Below are 21,641 nucleotides of genomic sequence, written 5' to 3' on the forward strand. Positions count from 1 at the left end.
TGACGACACTGTGACGTATACGGATGTAAAGAGCAGCGTTGTCCTATGTATGCTCCGCTCCGCCAGTGTGAAACAAGGTGAGAATGTTTTCACATTTCATTTCAAGTGAGCAACAACATATCGTGTTGAAAGTGTGTAGGCTTCCTTAGGCACTAACATTTTTTTTAAATGATACAGGTTCAAGTAAAAACGTGTGGAAAGCCCAAAATTAAACAGCTAGTTTCAATTGTTTTATTTAATATTATTGATGTCGACGTATGAATTGTAGGCCACAATATACTGCAAATACATAATTCAGTAGGCTATAAGGGTATTTACACTGTGTGCACAATTATTAGGCAAGTTGTATTTTTGAGGAATCATTTTATTATTGAACAACTACAGTGCTCTCGGTCAATCCAAAATGTTAAAGAACCTAAACCTGAATGTTTACGAAAGTAAAAGTGAGGTTTTGTCTTTCTTACGAGAATATATATAGCCTATGTTTTGCTATTATTAGGCAACTATTAGTATGCAGAATTATTCTGCAACTAAATAAAAAAACGAAAAATGTCCCATCTCACTTGTTTATTGTCATCTGTTAAAGTGAGAATAATAAAACAACTAAAAATTTACAAATAAAAATTTACGACATGTAAAAAAAAAAAAATCAGTGACCAATATAGCCACCCTTCTTTTCAATAACTGTCACAAGCCTTCCATTCATGGAGTCTGTCAGTTTCTTGATCTGTGGACGATCAACTTTTTGTGCAGCAGCAACCACAGCCTCCATGAAGACACTGTTCCGAGAGGTGTACTGATTTCCTTCACTTCATCCATCTGGTCAGAACTGCAACCTACCCGCAGTGCTCAGGGGCCGTATTCACAAAACATTTTAAGGCTAAGAGTAGGTCCTAACGTGCTGATTTAGGAGTAACTCTCAAAAATAAGGGGCGTTTCACTCCTAATTTTAGGACTCCTAACTTTATAAGATAAGTGTAATTCACAAAGCATTTTAGCGCTAAAACTAGCTCCTAAATCTATGAAAAGCTAGGAGTCCTCGAGAGGACTCCTAAGTCACTAAGAGTAATTCACAGACAACCATTTGATGGCATTTTGGAGAGATTTAATGCTAGTGAGCTTTACAAAAGGTACCTTTAATAACCGTGAGGGTTTAATGATCTTAGTAAAGTTAAATTTAGAAAGTATAGACACATTTATATTTATTATATTAATATAAAAAAATATTTATTAAGTTCCTTTTCCTGCAGTTGCTTTGGGCTTACGATGCACTTAAAGTTACTGTTGGTGTCACGTTTGGGTTTAATTTCCTACTATGTAGAGGCCTATATGTGGCGCATGCAGCATCTCCTCCGTTCCACAGGTCCGCTACTGTATAGTTGTGCGTCTCGCCTTTTTCCTTCCGCATGCACTTTACGATTTCGCCGGCTGTTGTTTCTAAATTGTGAATTTCCTGGTTTGTCGCTGTCTGACTATTGCTGCATAGTACGCCGTTGAGAGAAATACAGTGAGAGTGCGTGGCGTGCAGCTGTTCAATGAGGATATTTTTTCCGATACAAATCATTGTAAAATTTAAAATTAATAGACCTATGTGGCGCTTTTGTAGGTTAATAGTGAATGTATGTGTGGGAAACCCTGCAGTATCTGGGTTTCATGTTAAATCAGTGTCACTTGTCATTAATTGTTTATAAAAACTCTTTACTTTAATACAGCGACACGATATGGATATCTCCCACAGTGTTTCTATCATAAATTCACTCTTAGCTCTCATTCCCTCTCAGCCAATCACTGTGGGCATAGAAGGTATGAACATGACATCATCCATAGCAACAGGGTCAACACCGCCCTCTAGTCTTAGCTTATGAGTCCCTCCCATTCCTTAGTAAAAGTTGGTCTTATCAGCTTTGTGAATAGGTTTTAAGAAATTACTCCTTACTAAGAACTTTTAGTGCTCCTTAGGAGTACTCTTAGGGCTAAGATAAAATGTTTTGTGAATACGGCCCCAGAACTACAAGGTGTTCAGTGCTTAGAGACATGGCTAAGGTAAGGAAGGCTGAAACCCGACCACCACTGAACAAAACGCACAAGTTGAAACGTCAAGACTGGGCCAAGAAATATCTGAAGATAGATTTTTCAAAGGTTTTATGGACTGATGAGATGAGAGTGACTCTTGATGGACCAGATGGATGGGCCTGTGGCTGGATCAGTAACGGACACAGAGCTCCACTTCGACTCAGACGCCAGCAAGGTGGAGGTGGGGTACTTGTATGGGCTGGTATCATTAAAGATGAGCTAGTAGTTGGACCTTTTCGGGTTGAAGATGGCCTCAAAATCAACTCCCAAACCTACTGCCAGTTTTTAGAGGATACTTTCTTCAAACAGTGGTACAGGAAAAAGTCTTCATCTTTCAAGAAGACCATGATTTTTATGCAGGACAATGCTCCATCACATGCATCGAAGTAGGCTACTCAATTGCATGGCTAGCCAGTAAAGGTATTGAGAACCTGTGGGCCCTGCTTAAACAGGATATTTACAGTGAAGGAAATCAGTACACCTCTCGGAACAGTGTCTGGGAGGCTGCGGTTGCTGCTACACAAAAAGTTGATCGTCAACAGATCAAGAAACTGACAGACTCCATGAACGGAAGGCTTGTGACAGTTATTGAAAAGAAGGGTGGCTATATTGGTCACTGATTTTTTTGTCGGAAATTTTTATTTGTACATTTTGAGTTGTTTTATTATTCTCACTTTAACAGATGAAAATAAACAAGTGAGATGGGAAAATTTTAGTTTTTTTATTTAGTTCCAGAATAATTCTGCATACTAATAGTTGCCTAATAATAGCAAAACATAGGCCTATATTCTCGTAAGAAAGACAAAACCTCTTAGGTTCTTTAACATTTTGGATTGACCGAGAGCACTGTAGTTGTTCAATAATAAAATTAATCCTCAAAAATACAACTTGCCTAAAAATTTTGCACACAGTGTATTCCTGCATCATAACTCTGACTAAAAGAGAAATGTGTAGAAAGTGAGCATGTCTCTAAAAACCTTGTTGAGCTGCTGACTTATAGGATTGCTTTTATATTCATTCTGTTAAAAATAATTCAATTATTTATTGTATAATGTTATCATAGAAGTTCATCAATGTTCAGAATATTCAAATGTTGTTTAAAAATAAAAAGATTGTGTTCAGGTGGGAAAATAATTGTTGTTTTTTACCCAGGCTTTTCAAAATAACACAGTTGTAATCGCAAAACCGTGAAACCGTGGTATATTGGCTTACATTTCACTCTATCATTTTCAACATGAGGCCTATTTAATTGCTCACAGTTCCCTGTTTGTGTGTATACATATTCCCCAGTACAGTGACCAGAGCAGGGCCTGTCTGTGCAGCGTTACAGCAGAGATGAAGGTGTCCACCAGTCACCTGCAGCAGCTAGCTATCTTCACCACCATACTGACAGGTGGAGGCATCGGCACCATGTACTACTTGCAGCAGAGTGAGTACAGCTGGGGTGTGTGGACACGTTGGTGCTACTGGGAGTATGTGGAGCTGTGTGCAACGTTTTCAAAGCGTTCGGTACATTTGCTGTGTCTCACCTGCTGTTTCTGCTCACAGCATTTTACTGATATCATTTAAAGGAGTCAGTGATTCTGGAGAACGCTTATTGTCAAAATCCCATTTTGTCAAAATCAGTGAATGATCCTCATGATCCGCTACCTGTATCTCAGTGTGAGGCTGAAAAAAAACCCAGTGCTAATACACAGCAGCCTTTACACTCTGTAAACATTCAGGCGTGTTGCTAGCTACGGTGGGCCCCCTTATTTACATACCCTTTGTTTACATACCAATTTACAGAGCGTAGGCTGTGTATTTACACTGGTTTTTGTTCCCAGCGCGCACACAGACAGGTAGCGGATCCTGAAGAAATATTCACTGATTTTGAAAAAAAAAAGTGTTTTTGATATCAAACGTTCCTCCATGAATGCTAACTCCACCTTTAACCCAAAGTACTTACAATTCGTGCACTTAAACAATCTTCCACCATTCCACAGTATTTGGCTTTGGAGGATGTTGTTCGCAGGTCAGGGAGGGTGTCCAACGTGGGGCTAAGCTAGACTCTGTATGTGAGGGGTGCTGGAGAAAACACACCACCTGTCTTACACTTACTGATCCTAACCCTTACGTGTAGAGATGAACACACACACACACACACACACACACACACACACACACACACACACACACACACACACACATACACACACACACACATGCCTACACACTCAAAAGTCAGTCTGAAGAGTTACTTTGAGGCAGACATCAGGTATTTGGCCAAACAAATAATCAAAAAGTACAGTTTATCTTGGTTTTGTATTGATATTGATGCCGTTAGGAATTACTTGACACTATTTGGTTAGTTAGAGTCCATATGCTTGAACTATTATGCAGCTGGAAAAGTGGGTCACATAGAGGACTAGTTACACGTTGGGCTGGTTAGCAAGTGTTGCCCCCTTTGCAGAGAAAACAGACTGACCGAAAGATGTCTTGTGCATTGGAACAATCACCACTGATGGAGGCTCGTGTATTTGCCCGACGAGAGCTCTGACGTCTGATGGCCAATTCAGACAACAGTGGTGACACATGGTTATTTACACACTTGAAAAACAATTTAAGATTACTAAAATTAATAAAGTTATCAAAGGTGAAAAGGTTGTGCTCAGGGCTGCCAAGTTTCACCAAAAGTTTGGAGTGAGATTTTTTGGCCGAGGGACCCAAAACCATGTCCTCTTTCCCACCCAATCATTTTTGCTAGTGTCCTGCAAGTTTACATATTGTTCATAATAAATCAGAAATAAAAGACAATTGGAAAATGTGATAAAACATCAAAAATCCTATTAAAATAAACAAATTCATGAATTGCAAAGTCGTAGGACCGGTTTTAATTAAACATTGGGTGTGGACATATTGTAAGTGGGGGTCTGGGGTTCCCCCCCAGAAAATTTTGAGCATTAAACACTTAATTTTCTGCATTCTGGTGAATTTTTATGAAGCAATGTGTGCCTTTTCTGCATTCATTTTTATGTAAAGTAAAAGAGAACATTCACGGTTTCGCTGACACAAATTTAATTGAATAGCCTACAATGCATGTGTAGTGCTTTCAAATATCTCCTGTAGCCTATTGTTAAAACATTTGGTTAAACTGTAATAAAGGTAATTATTCTATATGTATTCAACATTGTATGGGTTATCCAATTATCCAATTTCAATTCACCATTATTATATTAAATCTATGACACTTGATGTCTTCTCAGAACATATTTTTCCCACAGTAACCTCTAAGCTTAGTTACTCAATACATTCATTCAATTAATGTTGACAACATTTTAGAACAAAAATGTGTTGGTGTGTCAACCAGCCCAATAACATGCAAAACAAGCTTGAATATATCAAGTGAAGTGACTGATTTGAATTAAGGTGTTCTTACCTCTTTGTTCATTTAATACCGGCGTCCTTGTTGTCATTAATTTTCCATATAATTTGAACAGAGGGCGGGACTGGGAGGCGGTGGGCTTTTATTAGTTTTGTAGTGTAACGCAGGGGGGCGTGGCCGTGGTGGTTTGCCAAGTGGCTGCTGCGGCTACGGGCTGCACACGGCCATGGACCTATAAAGAAACCGCGCGTGCAGAAAGCATTGCAGAAAGAGGATGTCACGGAACTCAGTTCGTTTAGCTTTCCAAAATAAGACTTTCAAAGTAAAAGTACCAAAAAAAATATATATATATTACGGGGATTCATTTCTCTGCGTGAGAAATTGGAGGTGTGGCGTGTGAACTGGTTGATATGCGTGTGTCTCACGGCCAAAGCGTGAGACTTGGCCGCTCTGGTTGTGCTTTTTTAGAATGCCACAGTGATGCCATCTCATGGGTTTCCGGTCCATGACTTTTATTGTCTGTTTGTATATTGAAAAAAATCAGTACGTTACAATAATAATTAAATTTTTTTTGGAACATAGTTATTTTTTGTGAGGCTGAGCTGGATTTCCCAGGCATATCCTCATCTAAACGCATCACAGCTATGTGGAGCAGCGGGACCTGCACTAGAAATATTGCTAGCCTTTCATTGAAGCTGCCGTCTCCTATTGGATGATAACTTTGACTGGCATGTCTCATCAGCCAATCAGATTCTGTTGTGTAGTGACAGCCCGCGCCCAGGGCCCAGCGATATCTCAGCCGCTAGTCCCACGTGATATCATCAGCGAAGTTTGAAACTTCGGCGGGCTATTAGCATTGTGACGTGAGTGAACTACTATGGCCATCGCTTTCACACAACCTACTCATCCCGTTGCCGATCTAGCGTGGCTATTTAAAGGTGATCGTTTAACATAGTTCAGATATAGTTTCGACAGGAATACTAGACATAAGCTGGATGGGCTGACAACGTTTTTTTGCGGCACTTCACTGACTGTAACTACGACGCTATGACTGGCTAACAGTTAGCACCGAGCGGAACAAGTTACCGGTATGTTGCTGGCCGTGTCTGCTTTTTAAACCTGTGAAGGAACATGGCACATCACGGATTCTAACAGCCTTAATGGCTTATAGGATCCGAGGATGGGTTTCCTCTACAAGTGATGGGTGAGTGTTACTTTTGGCTGTGTCTATCTGTGAAGAGATAACATTTTTTATGGGGTTTTAACACCATTTTGTTTGTTTGTTATGGTCCTTGTAGTAGCCTATATTGCTGGGACTTGGGCAGTAGGTGATGCGGTTTTTCATTGTTGATGCCGCTTTCTAAGCATAATATGGGAACCAACTCTCAACTACACTTCTTAATATGCTGGTTGGATTGGCTGTTGTAAAATATTTGGCATACAAGACCCTTCTTGCATGTTTCATTTTTGTTATTGAAGCGAATGCGGCGCATTGGTAATATTGTCGCTATACTAAATTGAATCCGTTTAAGTTGCGCAAGCATCCGGTGAACCCTATTACAATAACTGGATGCTTGTTTTGTAACGTGTTATGCGTTTGCAAACAGTTGTCGAGTGACATGCATTAGTGTGTAGGCTATACTGTGATTTTAGCCTATATTTTGTATGTGGCTGTGTTGGCTGTATCGGCACCTGACGTGTAAGTTTCTCAGTGTTTGGGGGAGGGGGAGGGGGGGGAGGGGGGTTGGAGTTCGCTACTGAAGGCCCTGACTGAAACCCCACGGTACACTACTGGGAATAGGTTACCCGGCACACTCACGTTAGTCAGGAATTTAGGCAGTTTTAAAAAGGCCCTGAAAAAATGGCTTAGACGCCATAATTAGGCTTGTCTTAATGGTGGTCATTATGTGTGTGATTTTTATGTATTTTGTACATTTTGTGTATGTTGATGTATCATTTGCTGCTGTTTCCCTCTTCTCCTGCCCAAATCAGGGACCAATAAGCCTTCGGGCTTTTTTGTGTCTATCCCTGGCTATTTTATGTATTTTAACGTGTGACAGAGTGCTGTTCATGTTTTTATATCAAAATGGTCAAATAAAATCATTCATTATCTGTCCTGTTAGAATGAAATGAGATTGAGGCTTTTTGGTGCTTACACACAAGTGGAATCTTAATTGTTGCTTTTACTTTAACTAATAATTGAAACTGAAACTCTTACAACCCGTTCACACGTACATACTTAAGGTTCTCTCGTACATAGTAACAGCCGTGTCTCTGCTCCCTAAGGGAATCAAACATTGTTTTTATTGTGTTTTATTTGACCCATATTGAACCAGGCAGGTAACTAACAACAACCTCTTAATTACAAAGACGGCCTATCAAAAAGACAGGAGTCTTCTGAGGGAGGGGGGTGAGGGCTGAAAAGACAGGTCAAGTTAAAGTTTAAAAGGACAAACACACACACACACACACACATGCCAAACGCACGCGCACACACACACACACACACACACACACACACACACACACACACACACACACACACACACACACACACACACACACACACACACACACATACACACACACAGATCATCCAAACACTTCTGAGACCATTAAAGATAAACAGACCACAGAAACACACATTTTCAGAACAGTTTAAAAGACAACAGCGTGAAACAACATTTCCAACAACTATAGGGGTGTGGGCTGCACAGTGGAAGCTTCTGGCTTTCCAGTTTGTGAGGTCAGAAACTGGGAGAATTCTGACTGGAGTATATTGAGGGGGAGGGGTGGGGGTTTCAGAAAAGGGGAGAGTGAGAAAAGGAGAGATTGTTATTTTTTTTTATATTTTGGCAGTCTCTAGGCCAGTGGTTCTCAAAGTGCGGCCCGCGGCCCGCATTGAATTATGAATTATTAAAAAAAAAAAAAAAAAAAAAAAAATTATCATATTTTTTATTTTTTTAATTTTTTATTTTTTTATTGAAACGCACGGAGGGGATGCGTCCCCCGTAACAGTAAAAACAGTAGAGGGGTCGAAACACTTAAATATCCCTCCTAATTGTTTGTATTCATTCCCCACTTATTAAACTTGCGAAGTTCGGCTGGCCTCTGCCTCTCGTTGCAGACGGCTGGTCAGCCTCCCGCAGTGCAGCAGGCAGTGTAGTGGTCCCAATGTAAGTTGTTAGATAGTGAGCTTGTCAAGCCCAATACAATGCACTTTCTCACATTCAAGGTGAATTAGATTAGGTCAAGTGTCTAAGGATGGATGCTAACATTATCTGGTTTCTAACTCTTTTGCCTAAAGTTTAGCTAACAAAATAACGTTAGCTAGCTGCTGATAGCCATGGAACTATCGGCCTAGTTGACTGCTGATAGCCCACCCTGTTTATTTCCAATGTTTAGTGTCATAATAGTTAACACTGCTGCTGCATCATGAGTAGTGAGTCCTACAAAAAACACTCAAAAAGGTGATACGTTTTCAATGTGTAGAAAGTTTTGAACAATAAAGTAGAATAAATATTTGAATGCAATACAGAATGCCTCAGTGCCTTGATTTATATTCCATTAGATGTGTGTCAATGGGAGCGAGTTGTCTTTTCCTTAACATTTCCACCATAAATAAATACAGAAGACACAAATTACTGCATAAAAATTAACCAAAATGCACAAAATGAAGTGTTCAAACCTCAAATTTTTCTGGGGGACAACCCCCAGACCCCCGCTTTTAATGTGTGTTCCCCAATGTTGAAATGAGACCTAGCCCTTCATTTATTACTTTAAATGTGTTAATTACACAGTATTGGATGCTGACCAATACATGTAAACTGTAAAGACGCAAAGACGCTGGCCATTGAAATTATTTCAGTTTTATAATTTTTTTTCCTTCGGCGGCCCTCGGTCCAATGTTGGGTTCCTAAATTGGCCCTCAGCTATCAAAAGTTTGAGAACCCCTGCTCTAGGCACACCGTGGACGCATGGATATGTTGGAACTAGGGATGGGCATAATTAATCGATTAATCGATCATTGCTCGTTAAGAATATTATCGATCACGTGAAATTGTTATCGATTATATAGCCGTTGTGTTGCGCAGTGTGAGTCCGGCAGCACAGCAATTAGTTTCACTATGTGGCAGGCAGCACCAAAGACTGTATGGGCAGCAATTAAACATCCTATCAGCAGGGAGGGATACTTAACTAGTAGTAGGAGACAACAGAACAGGCTCAGGCAGCAGCCTGCGAGCTGCCGTATATCTCAAAACATAAACAGGAAGAAGTTAAGGAGAAGTTTGGCATCGGACCGGACAGCTTTAGAACCGAAAATAACTAAGTTCATTATTTCATTCATTCATTCATTTTCCTTTATTTAACCTCGAAAGATCAATTGAGGGGTGACCCTCTTTTACAATGACGTCGAGTTTGTACATATACACAATATACAATGAGAATACATAACAAGTTAACACACACACACACACACACACAGACAACAACAATTTAAAACATTCAGATCAATTGAATGAGAGACATAATAGCCTAATTAAAACAGTTACAAGTGTAGAGGGGCTGATTCAAAATAATAATTTTAAATTGGTTAACAGTTATGAGTGTATTTATTTTAATTGTATGTTGTAGGCTGTTCCAGGAGTCAGGGGCACTATGGCTAAAAGCGGTTTTACCAAGCTCAGACCGGGCATAGGGGACATATAACATGAGCATGTCAGTTGAGCGGGTTTGATAAAGCCCATCTGAAATAAGCAGCATTTCTGTCAAATATAGTGGTAGCTTTCCAGTCAGAGCTTTATATATAAAAATATGCCAATGTGCATCACGTCTCTCCTTAAGGGAGGACCACCCAACCTTTTCATATAAAACACAATGGTGTGTATCATAAGCATCTCCTGTAATGAATCTCAAAGCAGAGTGAAATACAGAGTCTAGGAGTTTAAGGCATGAACGAGATGCATGCCGATAAACCACATCACCGTAATCAAGGACAGACATAAAAACTGCCTCAATAATCCTTTTCCTACTGAACAACGGGAAGGTGGCTTTATTCCTATAAAAATAGCCAATCTTTTGTCGGAGACGACAGACAAGATTTTTTATGTGAAATGTAAAAGAGAGTTTTTCATCTATCCAGATGCCAAGATATTTATATTCAGTGACTCTTTCAATATGAGATCCATTATTTGTGTGAATAATAAGATCATTAAAATGTGTAATTCTTGCTCTGGAAAAGCACATATATTTTGTTTTTTCTATATTAAGGACAAGCCTGAGATCCACTAGACAGTTCTGCAGGGTGTTAAAAGAGCTCTGTAGGTTCTGAACAGATTGTTGCACTGAATCAGAAATGCAATACAGTACAGTGTCGTCAGCATACAAATGGGCATGGCAGTTTTGTAGTGATGAAACAATGTTATTGATGTAAATTGTGAATAGGACTGGACCTAAAATTGAGCCCTGCGGAACACCATTTGTAACTGTTAAAAACTCAGTTTGGTAGCTTCCCAGCTTAACTGACTGCTGTCTATCAGAGAGATAGTCCCTAAACCAGCTACATGTAGAATAATCAAAACCAATTTCATGCAGCCTCTCTAAAAGCAAATGGTGATCTAAAGTATCAAAAGCTTTTGACAGATCAACAAAAAGTGCTGCACAGTGCATTTTTTTATCGATAGCTGTAACAATGTTGTCTAAGACCAAAGTGACAGCAGATATAGTACTGTGGCCTGCCCTAAAACCAGATTGAAATGGACTCAAAATGGAAGCACTGGATAAAAAGGATTTCAACTGAGTATTAATGACTGATTCTAGAATTTTTGCCAGGCATGGGAGTTTGGAAATTGGCCTGTAATTGTTAAGATCACTTTTGTCACCCCCTTTATGTAATGGAATGACGTGAGCTTTTTTCCAGACTTTAGGAACAATACCAGAAGAGATGGAAAGATTAAAAATATGGGTTATTTGTTTTGATATGATAAGTGCAGAGAGATTTATTGAAAATGGGTCCAAATTGTCCTCTCCCATGTACTTCCTGGGGTTGATGGCAAGAAGCGCATCTACAACAATACTTGTTGGGACTTTAACAAGGCTGAAAAGAGGAGTTTTAGAGACAGGTGGTATGCTATTTTTATTTCTCGTGGTGGTAGGCGTAGAAGGCGTAGATACTCCATTGTGAAAGAGTTTACCAGCAGCTATAAAGTGTTTATTGAAAGCTAAACCAATTTCTTTCTGATCATTTAAAATATGATCATTTATTTTTAACTGACTGGGAACAGTGCTAGAATTGTTTTTGTTATAATTCACAGCCTTCCAAAATAGTGCAGGGTTGGAGTAGCAGTTTGAAATTAGTTCGAGGTAGTAGTCTGATTTAGCTTTCCTAACCATGGATATGCACCTATTTCTGATTTGTCTGAAAGCAGTCCACTTGGAGTTTTCACCAGAGCGTCTAGCTAGGGACCATGCTTTATTTCTCTCTGCAAATATATCGGACAATTCATTTGTGAACCAGGGGTTTGATCTATTTTTTACTCTGTGCTTTTTAAGGGGTGCATGCTTGTTCAAAATGGAGGAGAAAGTATTGGTGAAAAATTCTAAGGCCAATTCCACATCAGATATTTCACTTGTGAGATGAATGTCACTTTGATAGAGTTCATTTAAAAATGCTTGCTCGTTAAAACCTTTAAAATTACGCTTAATGATGATTTTGGGTTGAGATTTTTTAAGATGAATACTTCTGATACAGGCCACCGGGCAGTGATCACTGATTCCAAGCTCAAAGACACCAGCAGAAACTATTTTATTGCTTTGATTTGATAATATTAAATCGATCAAAGTTGATTTTGCTGGGTTTTTTAGATTTGGTCTTGTGGGCTCAGTTATTATTTGTGTAAGATTTAGGTTGCTACATATTTCTTTAAAAGGTTCAGAGGCACCAGAAAGCCAGTCAATGTTAAAATCACCCATCATAATGACCTCTCTATTTACATATGGAGAGATTAAATGTGCTAGCTCACTCAAGGAGCTATTTACTGCTGAAGGGGGCCTGTACACACCAATTACAACAAAACAATCATTGGATGATAAAGACAATTCCAAAGCAATAAATTCAAAGCAGCTTCGAACAGAGACAGCATGTAGTAATGATACAGAATAATGTGATTTAACATAGACATAAACATTAAAGAGGACCTATGATGCTTTTTGACTTTTATGACCTATAAACGTTGTTATGATGATTCATAGTCATGCTTAACCATACTAAATTATCAAATAATGACTTACATGCATTTCGACGTATTCCCTGCTGACCGTCTGGGGTGTCTGTGCAGAGCACTAAACACTATTCTAGCCAGTCGAGAAGTCACGTCTTCAAAGCGGTCTACCCTTTCATAATTCGTGACGTCGCATAAAAATTTGTGACGTGACCACGCGGATGTTTCCATGTATGGTAATGCTGTCACTTCCCTGTTCGCGTCTGCCTCGCGCCCTTATAGGTCCATGCTCGCGCTTCCCGCCACTGAAAGTGTTCCGGAAGGAAGGTAACCAATCACAACGGAGTGGGGTTTGCAAGAGGGTGGGGGGGAGGGTAGCGGAGATGGCCGATGCACAGGCGGAGGGAGCGGAGATTGCCGAAGCACACACACTCAAGTGTTGACAGGACGTGCTGGATCGCCAAAATAAGAGAAAGAGCTTCCCGAAAATCTACATAGTTTTTTGTGATGTGATTCGTGTCAGGTTGCTCTATAGCAGTGTAAAACAATAAATTAAGACCAGAAAAGTAGTATAATAGGTCCTCTTTAAGCATTGTGAAACCTTGTATAAGTACAACACTTAAACAAACCGAATTATGTACCACTTGTACATTGAAGCCTACATCCGACCCTGTTAAACGTGTCACGTTAGCGCTGCTAGCATTAGCAGCTAACTTTAGCGTCTATGCTTTCCTACTTCGCCTTCATCAGGGAAAATAATTTGCACATTTTGTCTATTAGATGAAGTAACGTTAGGTCCTTTACCACTCAGAGAAACGTGCCGTGCCCTTATGCAGTCTTTGGCAGCATCTTAGGAGGCGCATATGTGTTTAAACTTTAAAGGTATCGTAGCATTGGCTCCTTGTTGGCTCATAGCCTCGGGCTTTAACCAGCGCCGCATTTTATTATTATTTTATTTTAAAAAGTTGCCTTGTCTTAATAGATTGTTGTTTGCCTAGAAGATCTTGGATTAAAGATGTAATTGAGTAAAAACCTCTTGTATACAGTCTATGGTAAAAACGCTGTATTTTGGATGTTCTGTTGGCATTTTTTAATATGTAAAAAAAGATAACGATTGCTCGATAATTGCTTGTTAATTTTCCCGATGATCGATCAATTGAATTTCTTAAAATGCCCATCCCTAGTTGGAACACATTTAAAAAGTGCATTTAGCATAATATGGGACCTTTAAGGTAAATACAAGATTACTGCAAGTCTTGTAACATAGAAATAACTTATGGTTGGGACAAAATAATATAATTATCTTATATAGCTTCATGACTGATTTAGTACCACCAACCCACTTTGCGCAGTTAAAATAAAATGTGTGGACAGCTTTTAAGATATTTCAATAACATTTGAGGAACAGTTCAACATTAAAATCTGAGCTTTAAAAGGCCTTGAACAGTTAACATGACTCTGACCTTTCATCTTCCTCCTTGCAGAGAGCTGCTCCCCTGGGCTGCCTGCTGTAGCTCCCTTTCTTTTTCCTTTTTTAACCTCTCCTTTCTTGGCATTTGTAAATTGTATTTGTAAATAAAAAGAGACCAACCATATAAAATAAGACTGCTTGGTTAGCCTACATTACAACAAGGCACAAGGCTACTTTTTCTGCAGGCAATTGGGAATTGCCAGTTTGTCATTTAGCAAATAAATTACTGCAAGTGAAGTGTTAATTATATAGCCTAAAGTAAACCTAAACAACACTAAATATTCAGCATACTGATAGATTCACATGCTGTACCAATGACAAACTCCGCCGACATTAGTTGTGTTCATCACGTCATATCTATTTTTTTTGGGCAAGCTTGTTGAGCAGGACAGTCGGCTAATTTATGCTCAGCTGTGTGGCGCTGCATGATAGAGGCTACTTTATAACAGAGACAAATAAATGTTATAGCTTGGCAACTGAGGCTTAGGGGGCAAACAATACACTCTTGATTCCATTCATGTGTGTTACCTCGCTGGTGGGGCAGGGCAGGCCGGGGAGTAGGTGTGTGTGCAGCAGCTGTGAACTGCTGCGGCAACGCGCCTCCGTTTGTGTCCACTCTGCGCGTTCACGTTGACAAAGGAAGTGTGTGCGGAGGAGGAGGGGGGGGGGGCATATATATTGGGGCATTATTGTCTAACGTTTTTAATCATTGAGCATGTATAGATGATAATGTCGGCATGGGCCACATACACTGTTAAAAAAACAAAACAAAAAAACGAACGAACAAACAAACTTTCAGATTTTTTTTTGATTTTTTTCAAAAGGGCACTTTATTGGGCCAGGGGAAAAGGGCAGGTGCTTCAGCACCACTTCAGGTCTACCTGTGCACGCCACTGCATCAGCCTGTAGCATACACATGTAATCAATAGAAAGGCAACAGCCAAATAGCAGCACGGACAGGACACCATGCAGGGTACAGACAGGTATCAGGGGTCTGGGGAATGTTAGCCAGCTTAGAAGCAGTTAGATGTGTCAGTAAGAATGTTCATGATAGAGTGTGTGTGTGGAACTCTGAATAGCTCAATCTAGTGTTGGAGTCGGTATGTGTGAACTGACTTTTCAGAGCTTACACTTTACCTGTCGTCAGGGAAACTCCCTTTAGCAGCTCCATCTCTACTAACTGATTCAGCTGCTATGGTCTAGTCCTCCTCTTCTTTGAAGAAGATACACTTCTCTCACTCATTGCAGTTTAAAGTTACTAATGTTTTCACTACTTTTATTTATTAGTATTTTCTAACCCTCTTCATTGGCCCTTTCTTTGTCTATTGTCTATTTAGAGAGATTCGCTGCGTCCGACTACCACAGACTTGCTGTGCAGAAGTTGGAAGCTTGTCCAGTTGCCATGGGAAGCCTGGGAGCCCCGCCTTTAAAAGTCCACAACATCCATCTGTCTGACAGAAACAACCGCATAGATCAGCACACTGCAAAGGTTCTGTGCTTTAGTAACACTACATCTAAATATTATCTTCTTCTGTGGTGGACATTTGACCACTCCTGTGTGATATTGGTTCTCTATGCACTATGTCTATCAAACATGAGATTGGTGTGGGATTCAGATGATTTGCAGCTGTAGCACAGGATCATGTTGTGAAGATGACTTCTATCTGTCTACACTGTTTCAGATAAAGATCCCTGTGACTGGCTCAACCACTGGAGGTTATCTGTATTCCTCTTCAATTAGAGATCCTGATACCAACAGGTTAGTTCATTCATTCTGTTATATCTAAGTTAAATGCAATTTTTTATTCTGTTTATTGTGACATAGTGATTTGTTATGTAACTGATTGTGACGGCAATTTAGTAGAATGAATTGTGAAATCTAGATGCTGACATTGACACTCCTGCTTGCTAGGGAACATTGATGTGGCTTGGTGACATTATGACACTGTGTTTTCAAAGAGCACAGTTGACAGTTTTGTATTTTCCTGTCCTCTTAACATTGACTTTGCCCATCTGTGTGGAGCCCAAAGAGTCTCCCTCTAAAGCCCTCTGCTGTCTGTCCAGTAGGCTGTGTAGAGGCTGGCTAGTGCTCTCCATTATCTTCACCAACATCCTTCTCTCTATGTATAACTCTTCTGTCTCCACATCAGTCCCCACTACACAGAGCCAGCCTTCAGCCTTCACTTTGTTCACCTTCCTAGATTGTCTGGCTCTGACATGCATCTCCTCAGCCACACACACTGTGTCTCTCCATCAGGTAGTCAGTCATCTAGGAGGTTGTGGAATCATCTACCTGCATCTTTTGAAGCTTCTCAGTGTAGGCTGGATTGTGTGAAAGGCAGAGGAGAAATCAAAGAACATACTCCTCACAGGGCTGCCTGCTTTGTTCAGGTGAGAGTGGATTCATTGAAGCAGGTAGATTAATGCATCTTCTACTTCAACCTCAATGCAATAGGCAAACTGCAGCAGGGCCACAGAGGTTCTCACCTGAGTTCTGGCCCACGGCCAAGACAGCTGGGGTCAGGAGGCAGAGGAGAGGAGTTCCCGCGGTCAGGGCCGTTGCTAGGAATTCTGGGCCCCCTGAAAGAATATCGGTGTGGGCCCCTCTACCCCATTCATTGCCACCTTCAATTTTCAAGTTTTTTCAGTGTTCTTGACGGTGCCTGGTACACCCTATTTGTTTATTTTTTTACAATTAACGACTTAACAAGTCAGAGTATTATTATGTAAATTATGTATTATTACTTGTCTTATTCTAGGAGTGATGGTAAGTGATTTGCAACTGTTTAAACAGCCACTATGCGGGCACTCCAACGGGTATCAGACATGTGGTGAAGGGAGCAGCAGTGTTTTCCGCTAGTGCCTCCAATGTTCCAGTGCTGGGAACAAATAGTAGCCAGCAGAGATTGTGACCCTCCTAGGGGGATCCGGGGGTATGCCCCCCCGGGAGATGTTTTTTTACCTTTTTAAAGTGAAATGCATGAATCTGGTAGCCTGGCATTCCCAGACCTGCCACTAGGCGCTGGCAAATTCAATTTGCTGCGCGTGTTGGTCTGGACACGCTCCGTTGAAGCTTTATCAAGAAAACCAGAAATCTGGCTATGGTTTTAATTGGTTCTATCTAATATGGGCGCGCCAGAGCCCTTTATATGGTACTCTGGGGAGGACATAACCGGATGACGACAGTGACGTGCATGCGACGTCGAAGCTGTGATAGTAAACATCAAAGATGGCTGCGGATATGTTGTGTGAGTTTGAGACTGCTTTGGCCTCGACCCTTAACGATTTGGAAGACGGCACTCATATCTTTCATTAGCAAGTAAGTGGAATGTTCTGTTTTGCCGACCGACAACGGCAAACATTTAATTTAACAGTTTAACAGCTGTTCGCTAAACGAAAGGGGCTTACGCACCTTGTGCCACCCCTTGAGTTGGAAATTACTATTGATCGTGGCCAGACCCTCTATCGTTCAAGATATCAGGGTCTGGATTTCCAGGCTATGAATCTGGTGCACTTTGAGAGGAAAATTAAGAGGCTAAATCTGAGGAATTTTGTGTGAACAACTTTTTTCTGTGTACTAGGCCTACTTATTTTTGGAATAATTTGGAGACACTGAGTCAGATGAATGAAATGAAGCTATTGAAGAAAGACATATGTATTTACCATAACAAATATTAATATAAAATAGAATATTATGCAAATAAACATCCACAAAGTTGTAATCTTTCTATATTATTTTCTAAAGAAACCACTTAACTTTACGTGAAGAACTCTGTTGTCCAGCTTTCTTTTTTTCACAGATGAGGGTGAAATAGGCTATAGAATATACACAGTGCATGGGCAACTGAGGGAATTTTTTCCAAATGTTTTTAAATAAACTCAATAATGTCCAAATAGATTAAATCATAGTCTGTTTCTGACATCAGAATACTGAGGAAAGTTTAAAAAAAAATAAAAACATGGTTCAGTGACAGTAGGCCTACTTCTCCTCTCCTCTCTGTCTGTATGTCACTGCTATAGGGAGGAGGGGCTGCCACACTAGTCTCAGTCAGCAGCGCTATTAGCAGGCTTTGCATTATTTTATGATTCGTGGCAAACTAAGCTGAACGATTAGAAGACGGACAGCTTAATTTGATTAGCTAGTTAACTGCTGAGCTGGAGTGCTGTGCTTCTCTGGACCGACAGAACAGATTAAAATATCGCGTGTTCACGCTGAATGCAGGTGGACAGGTGAAGCCTACTCATGGGACAATGTTGGGCTTTATAACTTGTGTTTTATTTCACTTACTTGCAGTAACAACCAGCGTAATTCACGTCTATTCTGGTCCAAAAGTTATTAGCGTATTTCAAAGAAACGCTCGTCCGCCGTGAATGATGCACCGTGGGTGCATACTTGTGTTTGTGTATTTGTGCACCGGCGCTGAGACACACAGACAGACAGCGCAGCGAGGAGCTGCCAGATTCTTCAGGGACGCGAGGGCGGGTGGACCAAACCATTATTTAAGAAGGGGCTAAGGGGGTATTTGAAATTATTGAAATTAGAATATTGTATGACTTGTGGCTTTGTTTTGATTCGGATTCATTCGTATGAATATTTAATAGTTCAGTGTATGCATAATCATTTTGTCATAGAGGCTACTGGGGGGGTTGTGTGGGCCCTAGCGGGCTGTGGGCCCTTATAATTATCATAACTTACCCCCCCTATACGACGGCGCTGCCCGCGGTTAGTAGAGAATCAGGCGTGATTGTGGAGAAAATACGATGTATGTGGCATAAACACAACAACAAACACACAATGATGAGCTTCTCCTTGTCCATGGCTGACTGCAGGCCTGCCTTTGCACGTGAGGACCTTTGTGGATGGTCATTGAAATACGATCTGGTATCAACACAGAGTGTATTTGTACTGGAGGCTTTAATATTGTTTGGGTGTCTGGCTCTGTCTGTTCGGTGCTGTATTGACAGGCATAAACAGAAGCTGCAGATGGCGCCGCACTGCCACAGCTCAAAGCAATGACATACTGTTCTATCCAGTATTGACTAGAGGAACAGATCAGCTGTAGAGACGGAGCAAACAGTCATCTGGTGGAAGTTGGACTTCATAGATCATTCCCATTAATATGTCATTGTTTCATGTCTTTTTATGACGCATATGATTAATATTGAGTGCCTTATCGCTTTTTTTTCTCGCTTGTTGGAAGTTTTATTTTGAAAGAAACAAACAGGGAAATCCTGAATCTACAGTGAATGCTGCTAGGCTTAGGGTTACAGGGTTAGGGTTAGGGTTTATATATGGCATTTATATATGGCTGACTTCTGCTACAGCTACGCCTCCCCCGATCTCCTCGTAGTGACTGCACTGATTGCCATCTTCGTAAGGTAACAGTCTTACTATACATGAGTACCTCACACAACCCCACTTAAAACGTACTGAACTATCCCTTTAATATCAGTCTCTCCAGGACTTTGATGATGTGAGAGATGTTAGAACAACCAGTCCTCAGATGGAGGGGACTTCTTCCAGACTGGATGGAACCATTCCCCAGCCCTGGAGTTGTCTCCTGGGTCAGGCTCAGGTTAAAGAGGGGCTGTAGAGTCCCACATAGCAGCTTCACCCAGAAGGGGACATGGTCTGTGTGGCTCGGAGGAAGCAGTGCTTTAGCTATTTAAAAAAAGATGTTCAAATGAGGCAGCTGTAAATCAAATGTGTTGGAACTGGACATCTGAGATGTATCTAATAATCTATGATCTGTGAGGATATACTGCATGGAGATCCTCCTGCAGTCCCATGCCGGCAGCCTTATGAGGACAGCAGGGAAGATATGATGTTGTGCCATTACACATGTCACTGTGTTTATCTCCATTAAGACATTTGTAAATGAAAGCAGTCACACACATCTAACTGCTCGGTGTAACTTCTAACTTTGCCTGTTTATGTGGACTGTGTCAGGTGTGACGGGGGCTCATACATTATGTGCATTAGTTCACTGTCTCCTTTACAACTGTTAAGCAAAGTTGCTGTTTCTTTTTTTTGGATCAGAATTGGATCTGATGTGCCATAGCTCAAAGCGAGTACAGTGACTGTCTGGTACTGGGTATGTGAGTGTATTTAGAAGTCACCACACCCCGTCACCTATATTTCACCTCGGTGGAGCCTTATGAACCAAATAATTAGCACCAATATGTGCCAAAGAAACAGGACATAATGCAAAGTACAAGTTACAAGTTGTGTGGTGACATGAGGAGCATTAGACTAAGGGGATGCACACTGTAAAACGTGGCATACAGATTTGAATGCATATTGGAATGACTCCTAAATGTGACACAGGCTTATGCAAATCACGTATGTTTTATGCAAATCAATATCAAGTAAAAAGCAAGTATGGCTGTGTTTCTATGTCCTATCTGTGCCTTGGGGACACACTAGGTCACACGGTCAATAAAGCGTTCAGGGGTTTTCTATGCAGCATTCCTGAGCTGTGCTTGTGTTCCACAGATGGAGTCTGAAGCTGGCTGTGTTACAGCTCCGGGAAGGGCAGACCATTGACCTGTTGAACCCCCCTGAAGCAGAGCACACGCAGGGGATAGACTCAGGACAGTGGCAGTGAGCCACCACATGGACTCACTGGAACATTTGTGAGATATTGAAGTGTTACCTGCTGCACAGAGCCCAGGGGGGCCAGGCATCAGCTTCACATGCACTGAGTGTATTGGAGTAATAGTTATAAATGAAGCATATTTAACATTTTTAATAAAGACAAGTTAACAATTGTTTGTGCTTGTGTCTGTGTTTTCACAGAAGAGGGAAGGTGCCAAATAGGTCTTCTCAGGGAAGCCAAACGAGGAGCTTTTTTCTTTATGTTTTATATTATAGTTTCTGGTTGTTTTTGAATACTTTATCCCACTCTAAATGCATTTAGAGAAGGGTATAAATAATAAGTGTATTTATCATATACATTAAAAGAACTAGAGACAAATACCTCAATACTAGTGGGGTAGGCAATTCTGGAGAATGTTTCTTGTCAAAATCACTTTTTGTCAAAATCAGTGAATATATCGATCGGCTAGTTTTTCACCTTAAATTAATACATTTACAGACTGGAAGATAGTTCAATGTGTGAAGATATGCAGAGGTGCAAAACCTTTGACTTAATCTGTTTGAAATTACAAGTAAAAGAACAACAGAGGTGTAACTGTAAAAGTTATGTTCATTATTTGACGAATTGTTCAGTTTCTCCAATGTGATCTTTACACACAAAAAAGGTAATTTCTTTTATCTTTGATTGGTTTATTTTAAGGACATTGCACACTAATCAACAGTCAAACTGTAAGTGAGCCAGAGTTATCCTGGCTAGTATACATCCGTTGTCCCTGTATATGCAATATATATAAATGCATGTGTAAACAAAGATTTTAAAAAAACATTGGTGACTCAGAAAATACAGTAACACATAGTAAGAACGAATTGAAAGACAATGGCAAACAAACAATAGAATAAGCAGACAATAAAACA

General features: G+C 40.4%; 1 protein-coding gene across 3 annotated transcripts; it reads left to right on the forward strand.

Moving 5' to 3' along the window:
- Positions 1-17: 17 nt before the first annotated feature.
- coa1 (cytochrome C oxidase assembly factor 1) lies at positions 18-20,899 on the forward strand. 3 transcript variants are annotated; one of them, XM_080034821.1, is made up of 5 exons: positions 18-77; positions 3,364-3,502; positions 15,466-15,617; positions 15,811-15,887; positions 20,625-20,899. In XM_080034821.1, exons 2-5 carry the CDS (start codon positions 3,409-3,411, stop codon positions 20,734-20,736), a joined length of 435 nt encoding a protein of 144 aa, XP_079890947.1. In that variant the 5' UTR covers positions 18-77; positions 3,364-3,408; the 3' UTR covers positions 20,737-20,899. The 3 variants fall into 3 exon arrangements, with proteins under 3 accessions (XP_079890947.1, XP_079890946.1, XP_079890948.1); XM_080034820.1 differs by having other exon boundaries at positions 39-77; positions 3,369-3,502; XM_080034822.1 differs by lacking the exon at positions 18-77 and adding an exon at positions 2,197-2,254.
- The last annotated feature ends 742 nt before the right edge of the window (positions 20,900-21,641 follow it).

This window comes from Ammodytes marinus, assembly GCF_949987685.1.
Source record: "Ammodytes marinus genome assembly, chromosome: 9".
Taxonomy (NCBI): Eukaryota; Metazoa; Chordata; class Actinopteri; order Uranoscopiformes; family Ammodytidae; genus Ammodytes; species Ammodytes marinus.